Source organism: Heteronotia binoei, chromosome 21 (assembly GCF_032191835.1).
Source record: "Heteronotia binoei isolate CCM8104 ecotype False Entrance Well chromosome 21, APGP_CSIRO_Hbin_v1, whole genome shotgun sequence".
In the NCBI taxonomy this organism is placed as follows: domain Eukaryota; kingdom Metazoa; phylum Chordata; class Lepidosauria; order Squamata; family Gekkonidae; genus Heteronotia; species Heteronotia binoei.
In genome coordinates, this window is record NC_083243.1 from 114,600,768 (window position 1) to 114,623,383 (window position 22,616).

The 22,616-nt window shown below is 51.9% G+C and overlaps 1 protein-coding gene across 1 annotated transcript in view; it reads left to right on the forward strand.

Moving 5' to 3' along the window:
• Positions 1 to 983: 983 nt before the first annotated feature.
• Positions 984 to 22,616, forward strand: part of LOC132589635 (uncharacterized protein K02A2.6-like) — a gene marked incomplete at its 3' end in the record, with an annotated part of 31,795 nt that continues 10,162 nt past the window's right edge. The window contains exons 1-2 of the mRNA XM_060262378.1: positions 984 to 1,201; positions 2,292 to 2,517. Coding sequence (XP_060118361.1) covers positions 984 to 1,201; positions 2,292 to 2,517 — 444 coding nt within the window. The remainder of the gene's footprint in view (positions 1,202 to 2,291; positions 2,518 to 22,616) is intronic.

Below are 22,616 nucleotides of genomic sequence, written 5' to 3' on the forward strand. Positions count from 1 at the left end.
GCACCTGGCTGGCTGAGCCCTGCAAATGGCATGTAGGCAGGGCACCTGATGCAGCAAAGTCCCGCATGAAGCAAGGTGAGGGAGATGGTGGCTGCCAGCCCAGCTGAGTTCTACACAAGGCAAGGCAGATGGTGGATCTCTCACCCAAGCTCCACATGAGGCAAGGTGAAGCAGAGAGTGGTGCCCATCTGAGCCCTGCACAAGGCAATGCAAGGCAGAAAACTGCACCCGGCTGAGCCCCATCCAAGCCAAGGCAGAGGGTAGTGAGGCAAGGCAATGGGCAGTGCCCAGCTGACTGTATGTGAAGCAGGTGGTAATTCTTGGCTCAACCCAGCTGAGCCCTGTCTGAGATGAATGAGCCTAGTCCAAGTGATGGAGGCAGTGCCTGATTTGCACAAGACACCTGGCCAAGACTTGCCTGAGGTGAGGAAAACAGCAAGCAACTGGCCAATTGGGTAAACAGACTCCTTCTTTTCCTCCTCTTCCCTTCAGTTCCCTTATTTGGGAGGAAGAGTCAGATCAGACAAATTTCTTCTTCCTCTCCATTCTCTCTTTTGGTGCAGAGCCAGGGAGTGCTAAAGGCGAGACCCTTTCTGTTGTGTCTTGCTATGCAATCCGGAAGAACTGCACAGCGAACGCTACAGAGGTGACCAGAGGAAGTCCCTGGTCACTGGATGTAGCGTGCGAAACTACTCCACCAATTAAGATCTGTGGCGGGAAGTTTAACTGGCCAGGATTGGACCTGGCCAATCCGAGGGTTGTTCTGGGCTTTGTATATAAAGTGGGACCCAGCCCACGTTTTGCCCTCTTGTGATATACCAGCTAATAAAGTATGTTGCCTTCAACACGTTTCGTCACTGAGTACATTACACTGGCAACGAGGATGGGATCTAGCTAGGTAACTCCCCAAGCGGGAAGTCGATGAACTGGCTGGAGACGAGGAAGGCACAGAGCCGCAAGAGACAGAAGCACCCGCTGCTGCCATGGCGAACCCGAGTGTAATGACGGGCCATCTTGCTGAGTTCAACCCTGCCAACCCCGAGAGGTCAGAGACCTACACGGAGTGGGTCGAATGCTACCTACGTGCAAACCTGATTACAGATGACAGCCGCATGAGAGACATACTCCTGAGCGTCTGTGGGGAGGCCACCTTCGAGATCACCAAAGGTCTCTCTGCCCCCACAAAACTCACCGAGAGAACGTATGGGGAGATCGTCAGACTCCTCACCGGGTATTTCTTGCCCCAGCCTTCCATCATCACCCGCTGATTTCTCTTCCACAAGAGAGATCAAGGGCCAGTAGAAATGGCTGCCGTATACCTGGCCGCTCTCCGCCAGATTGCAGGGAACTGTGGTTTCGACAAGCGGGAGGAAGCCTTGAGAGACCGATTCGTCTGGGGCCTCTGAGACGAAAGGCTGCAGCAAAAGCTCTTCGCAAAGGAGGAGCTCACCCTTCAACAAGCTTTCAATGAAGCAACCGTGTTCGAGAGAGCCACCAAAGTGTACAACAACCCGAGAGGAGAAGCAGTCCACCAGGAAGAGATGGCGCCTGGCGACCAAGAGGACGAAGAGGCATTCCAGCTTCGCCGCCAACAAGGAATCGGCCTGAGGGCCCCCACGCGGCATCGAGCAACAGAGAGACCAGCAAACAGTGCCAGCTGTGGCGACCCCCCACGAGAGACGGGACTGCCCCTATCGCAACATGGACTGCAGGAACTGTGGGAAGGGGGGCCACACAGCCCGGGCTTGCTGGGCTAAGGCCAATCACAGACAACAGATGACTCACCATGATTCAACCAATGCTCACACAACAGCATCGACCAGCCTGCAGGTAATGAACTTGCCCCTCGCCACCCCCGACAAGGTCAGACTGTCAGTCATAATTGAGGGCGCTCCATGCCAAATGGAGGTGGACTCGGGCTCCTCCATCTCCATAATTTCGGAGGACACCCTAAGAAAATTGTGCCCCCGTCGCCGGCTCCAATTGAGACCGGCTGATTTTATACTGCGGGACTTTCAGAAAAACCCCGTACACATTTTGGGTTGGGCCACAGTACTGGTAGAGAGACAGAGCTTCAGGGGACCACTGGACATTCTAGTGGTAAAGCGCCAGCTGACCACATTACTGGGACTGGCCTGGTTTCAACCGCTAGGTATTCAATTAGTGGGGGTGCAGCAGATACAAATGACCAACTTCGAGAACGTGTGCCGGGAATTCCCCGAAGTTTTTGATGGGTCCCTGGGGAGTTACAAGGGGGTGCCCATCACCTTACCCCTCGATCCCCTCGTTAGACGAATCAGACTGAAGGCCAGGCGAGTTCCATTCGCTCTAAAACCCAAAATAGAAGCAGAGCTGGACCGACTCACGGCCCAGGGAGTTCTAGAACCAGTGTCTTATGCGGCCTGGGAAACACCCATAGTCACGCCAGTGAAGCCAAACGGGGATGTGCAAATGTGCGCTGACTACAAGTGCACTATAAATAAGGCGCTCCAGGACAATCCCTACCCCGTTCCAGTGGTCAGCCATGTCCTGGCGGCCTTAGCAGGCTCTAAGATTTTTGGGAAACTGGACCTGGCCCAAGCGTACCAGCAACTTCCGGTAGACGCCAAGACAGCAGAAGCTCAGACCATTGTGACCCACAGGGGAGCTTTTAGGGTACGGCGGCTGCAATTTGGGGTTAGTGTAGCTCCGGGGATCTATCAGAGCATAATGGACTCTCTCCTCAAAGGGATCCCTGGAGTGCAACCGTTTTTCGATGACGTTCTGATCGCAGCCCCAGACGCGGAGGAGTTCAGCAGCCGCCTGAGAGAGGTACTCCGCTGCTTCCAGGTGGCGGGTCTAAAAGTAAAGAAGGAAAAATGTTCACTAGGGGTGCCGAGGGTGGAGTTCTTGGATTTTGCAGTAGATGCCGTGGGAATTCACCCAACGGAGGACAAGACCAGGGCGATAGTCCACGCCCCGCCCCCCACGTGCAAGGTGGAGCTACAAAGTTTCTTGGGGTTATTAAATTTTTATCATTCGTTCTTGCCCCACAAAGCGGCCATCATGAACCCCTCCACAGGCTGCTCGATAAACAAGCCCCGTGGGTTTGGGGAAAGCAGCAGACCGCTGCCTTTCAAGCAGTCAAAGACCTCCTTGTTTCCAATGCGGTGCTCCACCATTTCGACGAGGCTCTGCCACTGATTTTGGTTTGCGATGCTTCCCCATATGGAGTGGGAGCTGTTCTGGGGCACCAACTCCCGGATGAGAGGGTGGTTCCTGTGGCCTACTCTTCGAGAACCCTGACCCCCACAGAGCGCAACTACGCTCAGATGGACAAGGAGGCTTTGGCAATCGTGGTGGGCATTCACAAATTCAACGACTACCTGTATGGTAGGTGTTTCACGATTGCCACAGACCATAAGTCGCTCCTGGGCCTTCTCGCCCCAGACCGTCAGACCCCACAAATTTTGTCACAGTGTGTCCTGAGGTGGAACCAGTTTCTGTACACATACACCCTGGTGCACCGCCCGGGCAAAGCCATGGGGCACGCTGACGCCCTTAGCCGCCTGCCGCTTCCCTGCACAGGCCCAGATCTCGCCTCTGCCCACCACGTGATGCTTCTGGAGTCTTTGCCCGAGTGGCCCCTCCACGCCGCTGAGGTGGCTCGGGCCACAGGCAAGGACTGTATACTCGCACGAGTTTTGGACTGGGTGGGAAGGAAGTGGCCTACGGGCAAACTGGACACTGAATTCAGGGCATTCACATCGCGTGTCATGGGTGCTGGGGACCCTGCAGAGGAAGTTGAGTCTGACGAGGAAACTGTGCCCCTGCCACCTGCACCAGTGCCCCTGCCTCCTGCTGGAGAAGATCCCAGCCCCCCTGCCTCGCCCTCTCGGGTGGCTCGTGTGCGTGACCGCCTCCGGCAGGACCTCAGGGATCGGAGGAGGGCGGCACGCTCACAAGCAAGACGCTCCCTGAGCCCTGAGTTCTGAGAGGATTCTGGCCCTCCTAAGAGCAAGGATGCTTGAGTTATGACAGGATCCTGGCTGCCTCCCTGAGCCAGCAATTAGCCCAAACGGGCAACAGCCAGCAGAGGGCTATATAGCTGTGGGCTTTGGGAGGAGGCTTTGTGGAAGCAACTAGTCATCTCCCTGACATCCTAGCATCCACTCCGGCTTGACTTTGGTTCCTGACTCCCTGACTTTGGCTTTTGACTTCTGGACTCCCTGACCTCGGCTTCTGGACCTCGGACCTGCGATACTTGTACACTGATTTGGATTTGGCGCCTCAGACCCTCCTGCTTACTGGCTACAGACCTCGGACTGCCTCTGGACTTTGCCTGACCCGGCCCCAGCCGTGACAGATTGCTTCCACCAGACAAACACCCACTCCACAGGATGGATGCTGAAGCAAGTGAAACCACAGAACTACTGGCTGCGCTCCAAGCCCAGGTACAGCAGCTAACACAGGCAGTAGTGCACTTGCAGCAACAACCTGCGGCCAGTGCTCCAGCCAAGTGCCCAGTTTCCCCACCTGACAGATTTGGGGGTGCCGTGGAAGAATTTCCTGCCTTCCTAGCACAGTGTCGGCTGTACTTTGAACTGAGAGCACGGGACTTCCTCAATGACAAGACAAAGGTGTGTTTCATCATCAGTCTGTTAAAGGGGCAGGCGGCCAAATGGGCCACACCCTTGCTGGTCGCATCCTCTCCCCTACTAACTAATTACCAAGGGTTTGAGGCCCACCTGTCTGCTGCTTTCTCTAGCCCAGTCCAAGCAGCCACAGCCAACCGGAAGATCAGGGCACTGAAACAAGGCAAATCCTCGGTGGCTCAGTATGCCACCGAATTCAAGCTCCTGGCCCAAGACTTGGCGTGGAATGAGGCTGCCCAGATGGACCAGTTTACCGAGGGGTTGGCAGAGGAGGTCCTGGATGAACTGGCCAGGGTGGAGCCACCACCCACGCTTCAACAACTTATCACCCTCTGCCTCCGCATCGATGGCCGCCTGGAAAGTCGCCGCCAAGCCAAGACAAGAGGGCGCCAGCTCCCTGCGCCGTGCCACTTGGCTCCTCGCCCATCCTCAGCTCGTACCAGCACCGAGGACGAGCCTATGCGGCTTGGAGCTGCTCGACCCTGCCTGACCCCAGAGGAAAAGGCCAGACGCCGCACACAGAATCTGTGCCTCTACTGCGGCACGGCAGGCCACTATGCCTCTGGCTGCCCTGCTAAGCATCAGATACCCGGGCCTTCACCGCCACCGCCGCCAAAAGGGCAGCCCCAGGCGTAAGTGGACCCCCCAGCCTGGGGCGACTAGCTGGGTCCTCCGAACAGCGGGCTGATACCCCGGGCCCGTTCCTGCTACCAGTCAAACTCCGTCTGCCTGACGAACGCTGGCTGTTCGTGTATGCCATGCTGGACTCGGGAGCAGCCCACTGTTTTATAGATGCCGCCTTTGTAAAACAGCACCAGATCCCGGTGCAGACAAAAGAGACTCCGTCGCTGGTGGAGGCTATTGACGGGCGCCTCCTCCGTTCTGGGCCTGTCACCCAGGAGACCTGTCCCATCACCTTCCACGTCCAGCAGCACCAAGAACAGCTGCAGTTTAATGTCGCCCGCATGCCTCGCTTCCCACTGATTCTGGGCCTTTCCTGGCTGAAGCTGCACAACCCCATCGTGGACTGGGCCCAGCAGGAACTACGTTTCCAAGACCCATGCCCCCATCTGACTCCTCCCACCACTCTGGCAGCTGGCATCCCGAGTGGTGGTCCTCAGCTCCCTCAGAAGTATGCGGATTTCGCCGATGTCTTCGAAGAGACGGGAGCGGATCAGCTTCCTCCTCACCGGCCCTATGACTGTGCCATTGACTTGGTACCTGGGGCACCACTCCCGGTGGGGCGTCTGTACCCAATGTCGGAGCCTGAGTTGGCCGCTCTGCGAGACTTCCTAGATAAGAACCTGAAACGCGGCTTCATCCGACCCTCAACCTCTCCCCTGTCTGCTCCAGTCCTCTTCGTGAAGAAGAAAAGTGGGGAGCTCCGGCTGTGCAATGATTACCGGGCCCTGAACAAGATCACCATCCGCGACCGGTACCCTCTATCACTGATCCCTGAACTCTTGGATCGCTTAAAGGGGGCCCAAATCTATACCAAGCTGGACCTCCGTGGAGCGTACAATTTGGTGCGCATACGACCTGGAGACGAATGGAAGACCGCATTTGGGACCCGGTACGGGCAGTACGAGCACCTGGTGATGCCCTTCGGATTGACCAACGCCCCCGCTGTCTTCCAGAGGTTCATGAACGACATATTCCGGAACCTGCTCGACCGCTTCGCAATCATATATCTAGATGACATCCTAATTTACTCCCGCAATCCTGCCCAGCACGCCGAGCACGTCCGCCAGGTCCTGCAGCGCCTACGAACCCATGGCCTCTACGCCAAGCTGGAGAAGTGCGACTTCGACCTGCGCTCTGTCGAGTTCCTCAGTCACATTGTGTCCCCGCAAGGGATCCTCATGGACCCGAAAAAAGTAGAAGCGGTCCTGACCTGGCAGGCTCCTCAGAATTGCAAAGACCTGCAGCGATTCCTTGGTTTTGCCAACTACTATCGGCAATTCATCCCGGCCTATGCCTCCCTGACAACACCCCTGACTCAACTACTCCGCCCCAAAGAACCCTTCGGCTGGTCCCCAGAGGCCGATAACGCCTTCTCCACCCTGAAGACCCGTTTTGCCACCGGGCCACTCCTGAGATACCCTGACCCCCAGCTTCCCTTTACGGTGGAAGCTGATGCCTCCAACGTGGCCCTGGGAGCAGTGCTGTCCCAGCGCGAGGAGCCGTCTCAGCCACTCCAGCCCTGCGCCTATTACTCGCGCCAGCTCACGGCTGCGGAAAGGAACTATACCATCTGGGAGAGGGAGTTGCTCGCGATCAAGGCGGCTTTTGAGGTTTGGAGGCACTACCTCGAAGGGGCTCGCCACCCTGTTCAAGTGCTCACTGACCACCGGAACCTAGAGCACCTCCAGACCACCCGCCGTCTCAACCAGCGCCAGATCCGGTGGTCCCTATTCTTCTCTCGCTTTGACTTCCGGATCTCCTACATCCCCCATACCCAGAACCGGAAAGCAGACGTGCTGTCCCGGAAACCGGAATACGCCCCTGCTTCAACTGAGGCCGCGCCTGCTGCTCCCATCCTGCTGCCCTCAGTATTTGCAGCCACCTCCACTTCACCCACACTCGCGGAGGACATTCGTGCTAGCCAGGCCAACGATCCCTGGGTCCAGCAACACCTCCAGGCACTCCAAGACGACTCAGCAGGCGAGTTCACGACTCGAGGCGGTCTCTTGCTACACCGCGAACGCCTCTATGTGCCGCCCGGGCCCTTGCGGGCAGAAGTGCTACGCCTGACTCATGACTCGTTACCCGCCGGGCACTTTGGACAGCATAAGACCACCCACTTGCTGACGCGAGAATTCTGGTGGCCACGAGTGCGCTCCGATGTTGCCCGCTATGTCAGCTCCTGTGATGTCTGTCGGCGGGCCAAAGACGTCCCGGCCAAACCCTCGGGGTTGTTACAGCCCTTGCCCGCACCCTCAGGACCCTGGGACACCATCTCGATGGACTTCATTACAGAACTCCCACGATCCAAAGGTCAGACTTGCATCTTGGTGGTCGTCGACCTATTTACCAAGATGGCCCACTTCATTTCGTGTCCGAAACTTCCCACAGCTCAGGAGACAGCCCAGCTCTACCTGCAACACATCTTTCGTCTGCACGGACTCCCAGCCCACCTGATCTCAGACCGGGGCCCCCAGTTCTCCTCTCGGTTCTGGCAAGCCCTCCATTCCAGCCTGGGTACTCGAGTGCACCTGTCCTCAGCCTACCACCCACAGACTGATGGTCAGACAGAGCGCACCAATGCCACGCTAGAGCAATATCTCCGCTGTTACACCTGCTACCAGCAGGACGACTGGACCAGTCTGTTGCCTCTAGCGGAGTTTGCATACAACAACGCGGTCCACTCGTCCACCCAAATGACCCCGTTTGCTGCAACCTACGGGTACCACCCTCGGTTCTTCCCGGCGATCCTGCCACCCACGAATGTCCCCGCCGTCGAGGCCTACCTGCAAGAACTCCGTGCCAGCCAAGACTTGCTCCGGGAGCAGCTACAGCGGGCCAAGGAAGCCTATAAACTGGCTGCGGACCGGAAGAGGCAGGAAGGCCCCCCAATCCAGCCAGGGGATCAGGTGTGGCTCTCAACTCGCTACCTGCGCCGGCCTGGTCGGTCTCACAAGCTGGATGCGTGGTTCATTGGACCCTACCCCGTCACGGACCAAATAAACCCCGTCGCCTTCAGGCTCCAGTTGCCACCCCACCTCCGCATTCACCCTGTGTTCCATCGCTCCCTCCTTGTTCCAGCTGCACCCCCTGACCCAGCTCGGCCTCCTTGCCCACCGCCGCCACCACCGGCGTTGGTGGATGACGAGGAAGAATATGAGGTGCGCCAGATCCTGGACTCCCGGTACCATCGTGGAGGCCTCCAATACCTGGTGGACTGGGAGGGATATGGCCCAGAAGACCGGTCTTGGGAGCCCGAGGACAATCTTCATGCCCCGGACTTGGTGCACCGGTTCCACAACGACCACCCCGACCTTCCAGGTCCCTCGACGGAGGGGGGCCCTGGGGGGGGGATAGTGTCATGGGTGCTGGGGACCCTGCAGAGGAAGTTGAGTCTGACGAGGAAACTGTGCCCCTGCCACCTGCACCAGTGCCCCTGCCTCCTGCTGGAGAAGATCCCAGCCCCCCTGCCTCGCCCTCTCGGGTGGCTCGTGTGCGTGACCGCCTCCAGCAGGACCTCAGGGATCGGAGGAGGGCGGCACGCTCACAAGCAAGACGCTCCCTGAGCCCTGAGTTCTGAGAGGATTCTGGCCCTCCTAAGAGCAAGGATGCTTGAGTTATGACAGGATCCTGGCTGCCTCCCTGAGCCAGCAATTAGCCCAAACGGGCAACAGCCAGCAGAGGGCTATATAGCTGTGGGCTTTGGGAGGAGGCTTTGTGGAAGCAACTAGTCATCTCCCTGACATCCTAGCATCCACTCCGGCTTGACTTTGGTTCCTGACTCCCTGACTTTGGCTTTTGACTTCTGGACTCCCTGACCTCGGCTTCTGGACCTCGGACCTGCGATACTTGTACACTGATTTGGATTTGGCACCTCAGACCCTCCTGCTTACTGGCTACAGACCTCGGACTGCCTCTGGACTTTGCCTGACCCGGCCCCAGCCGTGACATCGCGCAGAGATGAGTTGTCCACATACAAGGGGTGCATACTCTGGGGTAGCAGGGTGGTGGTCCCCCCCCCCCAATGCGGAAGCAAGTGTTAGAAGCTTTACACGAAACACACCCGGGGATAGTGAGGATGAAAGCCCTGGCACGCAGTTACGTATGGTGGCTGGGTATGGACGACGAGATAGAGGGGTGGGTGAGAAGGTGCCAACCCTGCCAGGAACCCCGGCCCGATCCGCCGAGCTCCCCCGTCCACCGCTGGGAGTCCAACCGGAGGCTGTGGTCCCGGCTCCACTTAGATTTTGCAGGGCCATACCAGGGCCAAATATTCTTTATCCTGGTCGATGCATATACTAAGTGGTTAGAGGTGATCCACGTAGCTTCAACCTCCACAGCAGCAGCAGTCAGAGACTTGCGAAGGGCCTTTTGCACGCACGGAATCCCCGATACCCTGGTCACGGACAATGGGACCACTTTCACCTCCTGGGAATTCCGGGAGTTTGTTAATAGGTACCTCATCCAGCACATTCAGTCCGCCCCCTTCCATCCACCCACCAACGGCCAGGCAGAGCGCATGGTGCGCACCACCAAAGAGGCCCTGGGTTGCATTGTACAGGGGGACTGGGACCACCGCCTGGCAGCCTTCTTATTTCATAACAGAATTACCCCCAACCCCGTCACCAAGTCAAGCCCCGCCGAACTACTAATGGGGAGGAAATTGATCACGAGGTCTCGTCCGAGGGGGGTCAGATCCTAAGGAGGCACATAGACCAGCTGCGCCGCCGCACCTTGCCGGAAGAACCAACAGCGAGTGGGGAAGCATTGAGCGGGGGAGAGCTAGCAACAAACCCCCCCGGAAACGGCCCCGCAGGCGCCAATCCTACTGATGACGCGAGCGGAAGAGCAAACCAGCGGGAGGCACAACCCACCCAGACTGGCGGTTCCAGAACCGCGACTAGAGTCGGACAGCCATCCGCCAGTGTCAAGTCCCCGAGAAGAAACCCCCTACGGTGGCCGCTCCAACGCCCCAAATAACCCCGAGGAGGTCAACCTGGGAACGCAGGGCGCCGGCCTACTTGAAGGACTATGTGTCTTGAACTAGGGGGGCAGGAATGTTATGTCTTGCTATGCAATCTGGAAGTACTGCACAGCGAACGCTACAGAGGTGACCAGAGGAAGTCCCTGGTCACTGGATGTAGCGTGCAAAACTACCCCGCCAATTAAGATCTGTGGTGGGAAGTTTAACTGGCCAAGATTGGACCTGGCCAATCTAAGGGTTGTTCCGGGCTTTGTATATAAAGCGGGACCCAGCCCACATTTCGCCCTCTTGTGATGTACCAGCTAATAAACTATGTTGCCTTCAACACGTCTTGTCACTGAGTACATTACACTTTCCAAGGGTTTTCACTTCCAGTCCACCCATACTCATTGAGTTGTTTTGAGGATAAACTGAATGACAGGGGAATGAAGCAAACAGCTTTGAGTCTCCATTGTGGAGATAAGTGGGCTATAAATGAAATAAATAAACAATAAATATCATTGAAGAAGGGACAGCTAAAAATGTGTGGTTATGTGGGAAGGATAGAAGGAAGCAGAGAAGGGTGAGGATGTGGGAGTTGTCAGGTGGAGGGTGAGATAAAACAGTGTGGAGAAGTTGAGACAGGAGGAAATGGGTGCCCTATGCAAGTTTTTGCAGGTTCCCCACTGTGCAACTGGGTCCCCACCAGCAACCGGTACCACAAAACTGGGCCATAGTTTTCCTAAGTACAGGGTATCATGGTAGGGTAGGGTAGGGTAAAAAACTGAAGACAGGGAGAAGATAATGGTCAGTTAGCTCATGGTTGAGTAGGAGAGGAGGCAGGAAATGAGGAGAGGGTATGAGAGCTTTCAAGGTAGGGAAAGAAGAAAATAGAAGGGGAGAGGGAAATTCACCTCACATGTCCTTGCAGGTTCTCACTTGTATCCACTAAAAATGATTGGCTGGTGAAATGAGAAAAAAATACAGTAATGATTTTGTCTCTTTCCAGTACTCATGAGAACCCTCTGTATCAATTGGCTATAATTTGTTCTTTTGCCAAATAACTGTTTCTGAGTTTACAATCCCTCTCTCCATTAAAGACACCAAAACTGTAATCCTAAACAAAGTTACGCCATTCTAAGTCAATTGCACTCTAAGGCCCTCAGTTGTTGAAATGTGAATTTTGCCAAGGAGAGCACAGAGGGAAAGATCCACAGCAAGCAGGGTTCAGAAACAGAGTACAGCAAGCAAAATGTGACACCCCATCCATTTCTATGTGCCAATTCAGCGCTTGAATTTTTGGGAATACTCTTGGAGGTTTGCATGGCATGTCCAAACACAGGAAAGATCAGAAACTAGTAGGAAGTGGCAAGAGAAATTTGGGGAACTATATGTGTAACTGTCTTTGTCAATATCCTCAAGACAAAATTACCTAAGCATTTGTTCCAAAAATGACAGTAATGTTTTCCTCAGAAATGCTAATATATGTATCTATTATATGTCTCAAAGGATGCCAAACAATTTAAATACTATGAGTTTATCAGCAATCTGCTTTATAGTTAATCTGTTATATCAAAAAGAAATAAATGTGCATGTTACCCAAACCTCATTTACAGGCACTTTGGAGGTATCAAGGCCAAATATGAGAACTTGCCATTTTATAAACAAAAGTACAATGTTAGAAAGAAAAGCCATCTTTCAAATTTTCCATTTCATACCCTATTTCACGATGAACTAAAGTAAAGGTAAACTGTGCTGCCAAGATACACTCAATTGATGACAGCCCCATAACATTCCACATTACTGGGTTTTCCAGGCAAAAGGTGAGCAGAAGTGGTTTGCCATTGCTTCCTCTGCCCCAGTCTTTCTTGGTGTCCCATCCAAGTACTGGCCCTGCTTAGCTTCTGAGCTCTGACAAGATCAGGCAAGCCTGGATATTAAGCCAGCTATATGGTTCTCTGTGAACCAAAGAGCCTCAAAAACTGAACAACTGTGTACTTAAGCATCAGACAGAATGGTTAAAATTGGTAAAAATGATGAATCATCTAAAACTTTCATTGATTAAAAATCTACTAAATAGATAATAATATTAATAAACTTGATAGATAATATGATCTGTTTCTGATCTCTTATAAATATTTCTGCAAAGTCATGTAGAATTGCATTTCTTGGGGAAAAAAGAATTGGTTGGGATCAGGACCATGGTATTGGAGGAAGAAAGGAGTTTAACGCTTTCCTGCATGCTGTTTCCCAAACAGAACACTACCACCATCTGATAGGTGCTATAGAAATGATATGGAAGCAAGGTATGACAGGGAAACAAAACCTATTTTTCTTCCAGGTCTCTTTTCCTTATAATAGCAGCTTAGGATGCATTGATTTCCATCTCAAAATGACACAAGAAAGGTTTAATCCCCTCTGTCCCAGGGTTCTTGCCTGAATCTAAATTTGGCTGCCTGGTTTCTAATGTTGAGGAAAATATTGGGAGATCATATCAAAGATTTTCCAGACATGTGTCTTTTTGCCCTTAAATAACCACCCATGTCAAATTCATTATGTTATCTGGAAAACTATCTGCCACTTATTATGTATAAGAATATTTAAATCTGCAACCATAATAAATTTTCCTATTAGAATAATCTCTTCCTAAGGCTATGTGACTTTATTAATGTGAAATTGGTATTATAGTCACCCAGACTGTTGAGGTACAGGAAGAGCCTGTTGTATCATATAATATGTAATTCACTTGTGGACAAGTTTGGAATTATTCTTCTGAATGTGTGTAGATTGCAGGTCTCCTGAAAGGGCCTCATCAAAGCCTATGTAGAATTTCTAGTTCCAGGAGAAATGACTATGTTAATTTTGTGGGCTGATTTCTTTTTGTTTTTTTCTGAAAAAGAAACAACTTTGGACAATATAAGCGGAAAATATTTTGCCTTTGTGAGTTTTAAAAGCAGGATTTTAATTTGTCTCACATCTTGTAGCTGAGCTTCTCAGCTTTTTTTAAAAAAAACATGTCTTTATAACCTGCAAGGGTGTGCACCAAGAATGAATTCTAAAGGTTAATAAACACACATTAAACAATTATTTTAAAAACTATTAAACAATGTTTTCATAAAATTTAGGATCATATACACAGCCAGCACATGGGAGTAGGCGAACTAGGCAATGGCCTGGGGTGCCGGTTCCCAGGGGCCAGGGGCGGGGATAGGTGCCCCCTCCCAATCCCTGCTCACACCATCCCTGAGCCTTTCTTGGCTCTGAGGAGGTCAGAGAAGCTCCCTCAATCCCTCAGAGCCGAAAAAGAACATGGCTCCCCCTGCCCAGTGTCCTTTCACATACCCGAAGAGCGTGCGTGCAGCGATGACGTCACCTGGAAGTGACGTCATTGCGATGGTGCATGTGTGCCCCCTGCCCAGCAACCCTGTCTTGCCTCCCCCTGAACCTGATCATATAGTAATGGATATCAGCTCAGTTAGCAATTGTAAATAGCCCTTCGTATCAGTCTGATTTTATGGAAAAATTGTTCCCTTTTTTTTACTATATCAGCAATTTTGAATCAGAAGATGACACTTTCCCCAAGAAATATACCCACTTCTCTTTTTATTAATATAAAAAATCCAATACAAACTTCATTGCTTTTTCTATTCATTAATGTTATGTTTATACTATTTCTGTATGAACTATGTAATCAATATGTAAAATCTCTGAATCTTTTAGGTTATAGTTGAAAAAGTTATAAATAATTATAAAAAATAAACATGCAAAATACTTACAATACAACTTGGATTTCCTAACACATTCTCAGTAATCTTCTATGGCACTTATTGATGTTTTGTTCCTCAGAGCCTACCATTTTGAATACATGTACTGGATGCTGGGGATTTGGGCCAGAATAGGGGTTTTGTTGGTGTATCACCCCACCCCTTTGCACAGTGGTCTCCCTGCCTTAGCTGATGGAATCAGTCTTTAATATGCAATTGAGAACTTATAGTTCTTGGGGATTTCAGAGTATATGCTGCACTGCCCTGTTGTGAGCAGTTCAGAACTTCATGAATGCCAAAACTTTCTGGTCTCTGCAAATGTAGTTAGACATACATTCACTTGGTTTTCTCTTGGGACAACATGCATGGTTTGGTAATGGGGAGCTTTTCCACTGTGCCCATGTCATGGGCTGACACTTACCTGGTGAGGTGTAGACTTAGAGTTACTAGGAACCCCACAAAGGTGATGGATAATTAGAATGGTTGGTCCCAGGAGGGTGCTAGATCTGAAGGGTGGAGATTTTTCAGCCAGCAAGGTTGATGCTTCTGTCACAGCCCAATACAATTCTAATATGACCAGGGCAGTGGATAATAATTGTTCCTGAGCACCCTATTTGCTCCTGCAGAGCCCCTTAGTTTATCAAGGTGCTTAGGGCAATGAAATACAATGAAGCAGTTGGCCTGATAGTTGGAGCGCAAGTAGAGGAAAAGTCTAAGTGAATGTGACTGAACACAAAGGGAGCACATCATCATGCTTACTCTATGGTGATGATGGCAGCAAAGCAAGCTCACTTCTCTACCACCATTGCACCTGCACAATGCCATCCAGGTTACCTTTTCTGAGCTGTAACTGGGCTATTATCCAAGATCCCTGAGGATGTACACCTGGAAAACATGTAGGCCTGCTGATTCTTTTATGATAAAATTGCTTTGGTGGATCAAATCCTTGCTTCTCCTGTAACTTAGAAGCCACAATTGATTGAGTTAAATCTCAGGATTCTGTTGGAGCAGTCTGGTCCTAGTTGCATGAATGCCTTTCATTTGGTGAGGCCTAATGAAGTAGACATGCTGCTTAGAAATGTGCAACCCACCAAATCTAGGCTCAACCCTTGCCTTTTGTATCTACTAAAAGTAGGTGATTTGGTCAAGTGGTCTAGGAAGTAATAAACAGCTCTCTTTGGGACATAATATTTGCTCCCCAAGGACGGAATAAAGAGTCAGACACAGAGTATTGGTATAAAATTGGGCCACTTTATTCAATATTCTAATAAACAGCAAGAGTACGCCACCAGCGGTTTGGCCAGGGCTAGGGTCACCGCGACCGCTCCCCTGCCATTAACGGGCGAGAGACCCAGCCCCCCAGCTGGAGCTGAGTGTTACTCAACTCCCTCCAGGCAGGCCCAGCAGGGAGGCATGCACCAGAGGGCCCAAACCCAGACACACGTCTCGCCAGAAAGGCACCCTCTAGCTGAGCCTCCCGGACAGTCTGCATTCTCCAAACCCGGGTCTTCAAACCCGAAGGCTGATCATGCCAGACCCCAAATTCCCCAAAAGGGGGATGCTTCACAGTCCTCCCCTACCGCATAGTGCCCTAAACCCCAAAAACCTGCCACTAAAGCGACCGCCTATTTAACAGTGCCTCCTGATAGCCAAATCCTCAATCCACTGCATTGCTACGTAGGGTAGGCAAAAAACGCACCCCAGCCACTGCCAATCAGCCAAGGTGTAAAAAATTCCTACACGGCTCCTCCAAAGAGGCAACCAGCGAATTGCCCACATAATATGTGGACGGGAGGGTTGATCGTATGCCAAGACGAAGGAGCCGACGAGGAGCGCAGATCTGACAGTTAGACTGTCACATCCCGCCTTTTTCTCTGCGTGCTGAAACGGGCGCCCCCTGACTCTTCCCATCCAGGGAAGCAAACTTTGCTTATGTAGCCTAGCAGCTACGCTGCAGTCTGCAAGCAGAAGATTGCTCCCCAAAGATGGAATACAGAGTCTGACACAGAGTATTGGTATAAAATTGGGCCACTTTATTCAGTATTCTAATAAACAGCAAGGGTACCCCGCCAGCGGCCTGGCCAGCGATAGGGGTCAACGCAACCGCTCCCCTACCATTTATGGGTGAAAGACCCAGCCCCCCAGCTGGAGCTGAGTGTTACTCAGCTCCCTCCAGGCAGGCCCAGTAGGGAGGCATGCACCAGAGGGCCCAAACCCAGACACACGTCTCGCCAGAAAGGCACCCTCTAGCCGAGCCTCCCGGACAGTCTGCATTCTCCAAACACGGGTCTTCAAACCTGAAGGCTGATCATGCCAGACCCCAAATTTCCCAAAAGGGGGATGCTTCGCAGTCCTCCCCTAGCCGCATACTGCCCTAAACCCAAAAAACCTGCCACTACCAAGGCCAAGTCTCTACTTAGGGCTTAGCGCCCACCGGGAGGCCCAAAGCCACCCGCAACCCTTGCTGCAAATCTCTCAGGAAAAGCATATTACCCTTTTCCGAGAGATGGACCCTATCCCCTCTGTAGAGGTCAGGAAATTTCAACAAAATGTCCGGATGGGGCAAATAGTGGCCCAACACCTTTTCCAGCACCTTCCTGATCTCCTTATCAGCCTTATACCAGGCCCTTTCTATAGCTGCAGGGTCCCAAGCACAATGCCACACCAGGCGGGGCAGCATGGCTGACCAAATTATTGTGGTCCCAGGCCATCACTCCCGAATGTGCTGGAAATCATCCCGAGCCTGCCAAACTAAGGCCTTGCCCTTTAAGAGTCCCAGATCGTTACCTCCCAGGTGAACAATTTAAATCTGAGGAGGAGGACCCACACAATCTTTAAACAACAAAGGCAGCAGGCCCGGCCACTGAAGGCCCCGGCGCCCCCGCCATTCGATACACACATGCTGGCTGAGTTTCAGCTGAGAGCCAACCGCAGTTCTCCGAGCCTGATGAGCGGCCCAAAACACGTGGCTATGGCCGCATACGAGAACTCGGCTCCTCTGGCCAGGAACAACAGCATCTAAAGAGAAAAAACAGTTAAACAAGAACAGAACCAACAATAAACAGACACCAAGTCACTCACGGCCTAATAAAAGGTCGCATGTTAGCCTTATAGGCCGAGGAACGCCATCTGCCCAATCTTTGAATGGAAGTGGAAGGATACCCCATGACAGCTGCTGTTGAGGCTGCCCCAATTCTAAAGGAGTGGGTCCCAAACCACACCCCAGACAACCCCAACTCATCCAAAGCCCGTGATGTTACTGCCCAAAACTGATGCTTCGTCAACGGGCTACCATTCAAATGTATAAACAAAAACCCCTCCATCGGCCCCCTAACTGCCAAATAAGCAGCCAATGCAGTAACTGGACACAGCTCAAGCTCTGAACAACTACCCAACTCGAGCACCGTACCCTTCTGCAACTGATCCATTTTAGAGCGATGGACAGTGATGACTGCCTTACCCACAAATAGCTGCAGATCCCTTAACAGAGCCTTACCAGAAACATCGTTTCTAGACTGTGCCACCAGGTCACTTAATCTAAGAGCCCCCCCAAAAGCTAACAAAGACACAGCGTGAAACAAACATGCTTCAAATGACGAAGCACACACCACGTCCCAAACCCTCGTCAAACCCCGCAGAATCAAAGGAGACACATGATTCCAGAAAATCAACCCTGGGACTGGCCTCTCTGGCCCACCCCTCCAGCATCTTTCGAATACGGAAGTCAGCTGTTTCTTCCCTATAACCCAGCACCTTACTGAAAAAAGCCAGTGCAGACAGGCTCCCCCTAATGGATCGCACGGCCAACCCCTTACCTCGCAGCAAAACACAGTAAAAGAGCAAATGCTCCACCGGGAGGGGCCAAACCCTGCAATACCCTACCTCAGCCCTAAAGTCTTCAAACTGCCGCACAGCCCGTTCACAAGACTTCCTGGTGCTGGGCGCAATGGCTAGAAGTATCGCTCTGCAGGCCTCGGCTCTCCAATCAGCCAAAGCTCCTGGGGCATCAGCACCGGGTCTCTGTTGGCATCTGTTTATGAGATAGAGCGTCAGCCACCCCGTTACTCACCCCAGGAACATGCTTGGCTAAAAACAAAATGTTAAGCCGCAAACAGCGCAGAGTGAAGGCCCTCACCAATCTCATAACCTGGCCAGATTTGGATGAAAGGGAATTAATGACGTGGACCACCACCATATTATCACACCAAAAATGGACAGTGTGATTGGCCATATTTTTCCCCCACAGCCAAACCACGACTAAAATAGGAAAGAACACGAGAAACGTAAGATCGCAGTTCACACCAACCTTTACTCAGGAGTCAGGCCAACTATCCGTGCACCAATGTCCATGGAAATAGACTCCAAAACGCAAGGAACCAGCAGCATCAGACATGACCTGAAGCTCAGCTTCGAGCCTCATGCCGTCCCTCCAAAAACAGACTCCATTAGAGGACTCCAAAAATTCCTGCCAAACCCTCAAACCATCCCTCATGCTGCAGGTGACCCTAGTTCTATGCTGAGGCAAGCGTAACCCTGCCATAGCATCGCACAGCGTTCTAAGAAAAGCCCTCCCAGGAGCAACCACTTTGCAAGCAAAGTTGAGGTGCCCAACTAGCTGCTGCAACTCCAACAAAGTAACCTTCCTTTTAAGAAGAAAGGTAGAAATCCTGGCCCTCAGCTCCACTATTTTCTGAAGAGGCACCCTAGACAACTGCGCAATAGTGTCAATCTCAATCCCCAAAAAGGTCAACCTCTGGGTCGGACCTTCAGTTTTCTCAGGCGCTATAGGAACCCCAAGCTCCGCCACCAGCTCAACAAAGCCAAATAGCAACTGCCCACAACGCCCAGTCCCCTCAGGACCCACAAAAAGGTAGTCATCCAAATAATGAACGACATCCTGAAAACCCACTTTCTCCCACACAGCCCATTCCAAAAATGTGCTGAAACGCTCGAAAGCCGAACATGACACAGAGCAGCCCATTGGCAATGCTCTATCCATGTAAAATTGTCCCTCAAAAGAAAACCCTAGAAGTTCAAAATCATCGGGATGGACAGGTAAAAGGCGAAACGCAGACTTAATGTCGCATTTTGCCAATTCTGCCCCCACCCCGCAACGCCTCACCACGGCAATAGCCTGGTCAAAGCTGGTGTACCTAACAGAGCATAAGTGCTCCGGGATCCCATCATTCATGGATTTCCCCTTAGGAAAAGACAAATGGTGAATCAAACGAAATTCACCAGGCGCCTTTTTAGGCACCACACCCAAAGGTGAGACTCTAAGAGTACTCACTGGAGGATGTGAAAAAGGACCCAGTATCCTTCCCTCAGCCAGCTCTAATGACCTGCTCCAAGCCCTGAAATGACTTAAGGTTTCCTGACATAAACGGAACTCGAGGACCCTGAAAAGGGATCCTAAACCCAACTTTAAAACCTTCTAACAAATACAAACTATCAACCCTTCGAGGGTACCTCGACAGCCACTGCTCAAGAGGTCCCACCCTTATCGGGCTGGGCCCCTTTCTTAGCTGGAAAGGCACCTCCGCTCCCACTAGGCTTCTTTGTATTTTTATGCCCACGGGCTCTAGGGCAGTTGTCAAATGAGTGGGAACCACCACACATGGAGCACTCGTTCTTGAACTGGCACGCCTTCCTATTACATACCCCAAGGGATCCAAATTTCCAGCAGAGCATGCTGGGTTGAACCGCCTGCCCCGCTGCACCACGGGGAGAGCCTGATGAACCAGCAGCGGATGTGGTTGACCTACTCACCAAGTGACCACTATCAGAGCGATCACCCAGATTAGGCCTAGCCGGGAACATAACCTGCAGCCAAAGCTGCTGATGCATCTGATCCCACTGAAGGGATGGATACAGGGAAGCCCTCATCCTAAATTCCTGGTCATATTGTAACCAGGCTGGTCCACTAAAGGCTGTATAGCCTTTCTAAATTATGTCCAAATACTGGAACAGGGATGCTGCCCACCAGGGCTGCGCCCTCGCAATCACCCTGGCATAAATACAGAATTTAGGACGCCAATTAGCCCAGGTCCTGTCCACCTTCCATTTTTTCAATTTTTCCTTCTCTTTCTCATCCAATTCTTCCTTGTCTTTTTTCTCAACTCCCGAAAGAGAAGAGAAAAAATATCCACATACTCCCCTTTTAATATTTTTTCCCTAGTAGCGGGAAGCAAGTGGTCCCCCAGCGGCAAGGCAACCTCCCCAAACAGCAAAGCAGCAAAAGGCACCATCCCATATGTTGAGGGTGCCCCCATAAAGGAACCAGCCATGCCAGGATGCCCTGCGCCTGGGTACACACTAGGGACGCCTTGCCCACATGGCCAAGCCCAATTCTGAAACGCGCCCAATTCTGAAACGGCCCAACGCAGAGGAGGCAGGCGCCCCTGCGCTTGACATGGAAGCGCCCTGCCCAGCCGCCAAAGCAGGCCCCCATGCTCCCCATGGCCAAACCTGCCCAGGCCCTGCCTGTAAATTATCACCCGACCTACCTCCATATCCAGCAGGAACCAATGGCAAACCGACCCCCGATGCCCCAGCCGCCGCCATCAAACCCACATCTGGACCGCAAAGGCCAGCGTCCCTGCCAGGCATGACTCCACCAGACCTGCCCTCAAGAATAGACAGCCTGGTGAGAATACTCGCCTGCTTACCCTTCTTAGATTGCCTCACACCATCCTCCCCACCTGGAGAAAGGATGCCCACTGCCTGTTCCAATGCTCTCAATCTACAAGCAATATTGGAATCAACCACCATATCACCCTCCTCATCAGAAGAGGATAACGGTGGTGGTGGCCTTTTTGCAGGAGTCTTGGGCGCCTTGGGCACTGGCTTTTTTCCTTTGGGCTTGCCCGACGCTTTTCCACCAGCCATCTAAATAGCAAGAACAAGACCACAAAATGGCCTCCTGCAGCTCCACTCTAAAATGGCTTCCCCCTGGAAGAAGAAAGGGAACTCAAAATGGCCACAAAATGGCCTCTGATGCACACCAATGTCTCCAGTAGGAGAAAAATGAGGGGGAGGGGAAGGCTCTCCAAAATGGTCACCTGCCAACCTCAAGGGCAATAATAAAAAAAAAAACCCAGGTTGCCCCACAGGCCCACCTCTCAAAAATTAAAAGGGGAAACACCAACCCCTGGGCTCCACAACCCCTGCCCCAGCAGACCCCAAACCCTAGGCAGACTCAGCCAACAAGAAGGACAACGCCACGTCCTCCACCGCCTCCGATGCCACCTCCAGCCCGCAGCACTGCAGCCGACACTCCAGCTGATGCTCCAGCCGACGCTTCACCCGCCGCTGCCCAGTCAACTGCCCCAACAAACCCCGACATCCAACCAAAAACAAAAGAAAAGCCTCAGCCAATCGCCTGCCAAGACGAAGGAGCCAACGAGGAGTGCAGATCTGACAGTTAGCCTTTTTTCTGACAGTTAGACCTTTTTCTCTGCGCGCCGAAACAGGCGCCCCCTGACTCTTCCCATCCAGGGAAACAAACTCTGTTCATGCAGCCTAGCAGCTACGCTGCAGTCTGCAAGCATAAGATTCCAACTGGTTTTTTGGAGGGAGAAACAGTTCGGAAACCCCTCCTGAAGAGGGATTTTCCTGTATTCAAATCACTTAAATACTTCAGAGGCAACATTTCATCATTAGTTATGGTCTTGAGTGTATAGTGGCTATGCAGCTCCAGGGAATCCTGGAGAAGACAGATTATCTACATCCATTTCAATCTGGACTCAGGCTTCATTTGGGGATGGAAATGGCCTTGCTTTCTCTGACAGATTGTCTTTGTTGGGGGAGTGACAGGAGATGTACATCCCTGTTGATTCTCCTGGAATTTTCAGTAGATTATTTATTTCCTTTATTGAATCATAGAATCACAGAGTTGGAAGGGATCTCCAGGGTCATCTAGTCCAACCCCCTGCACAACCCCTGTTTCCCATTTTTCTTCCCAATGGTGATCCAAATTGGCTTGCATCGTTTTCTATGCCTTCATTTAAGCCTCATAACAATCTTGTAAAGTAGCCTGGACTGGATGTCTATGACTGGCCCTAACTTCCATGTCAGAGAGGGAATTTAAACCTGGCCTTCCAGTGTCAGTAGCTTTTAGTGGCTGGGTTAGGAGTGAGGGCATTATGTTCCAGTGCTTCTGCTCTTACTTGACCACCTAATTCCAGAAGGTAGTGCTGGAAGACTGCTGTTCAGCCCTGTTGCATGTATGCTATGGGTCCCATGCAGATCTGTCTTCTTCCCCATACATTTAACGATTGAGTGAGAATGTCCAGAAGTTTGGAGTAAACTCTTTTTTTTCACAGCCAAGCCATGTAGACCTGTGGAAGTCCTGAACAGATGCCTGGAGAAGGTAGTGAGAAGTATGAGAGCCAAAGAAGTTGAAGCTCAGTAGAAACAAAAATGAATAGGAAAAATTAGGGGACCAGGACAGGCTTGCCAGCAATACACTGATGTACAATGTCACTTTGGTCACAAAAATGGAAGTGACTTAATCAAATGGCACAACATTCTAGGATTCACTCTATGACATTTTATTTATTTGTATCCCAC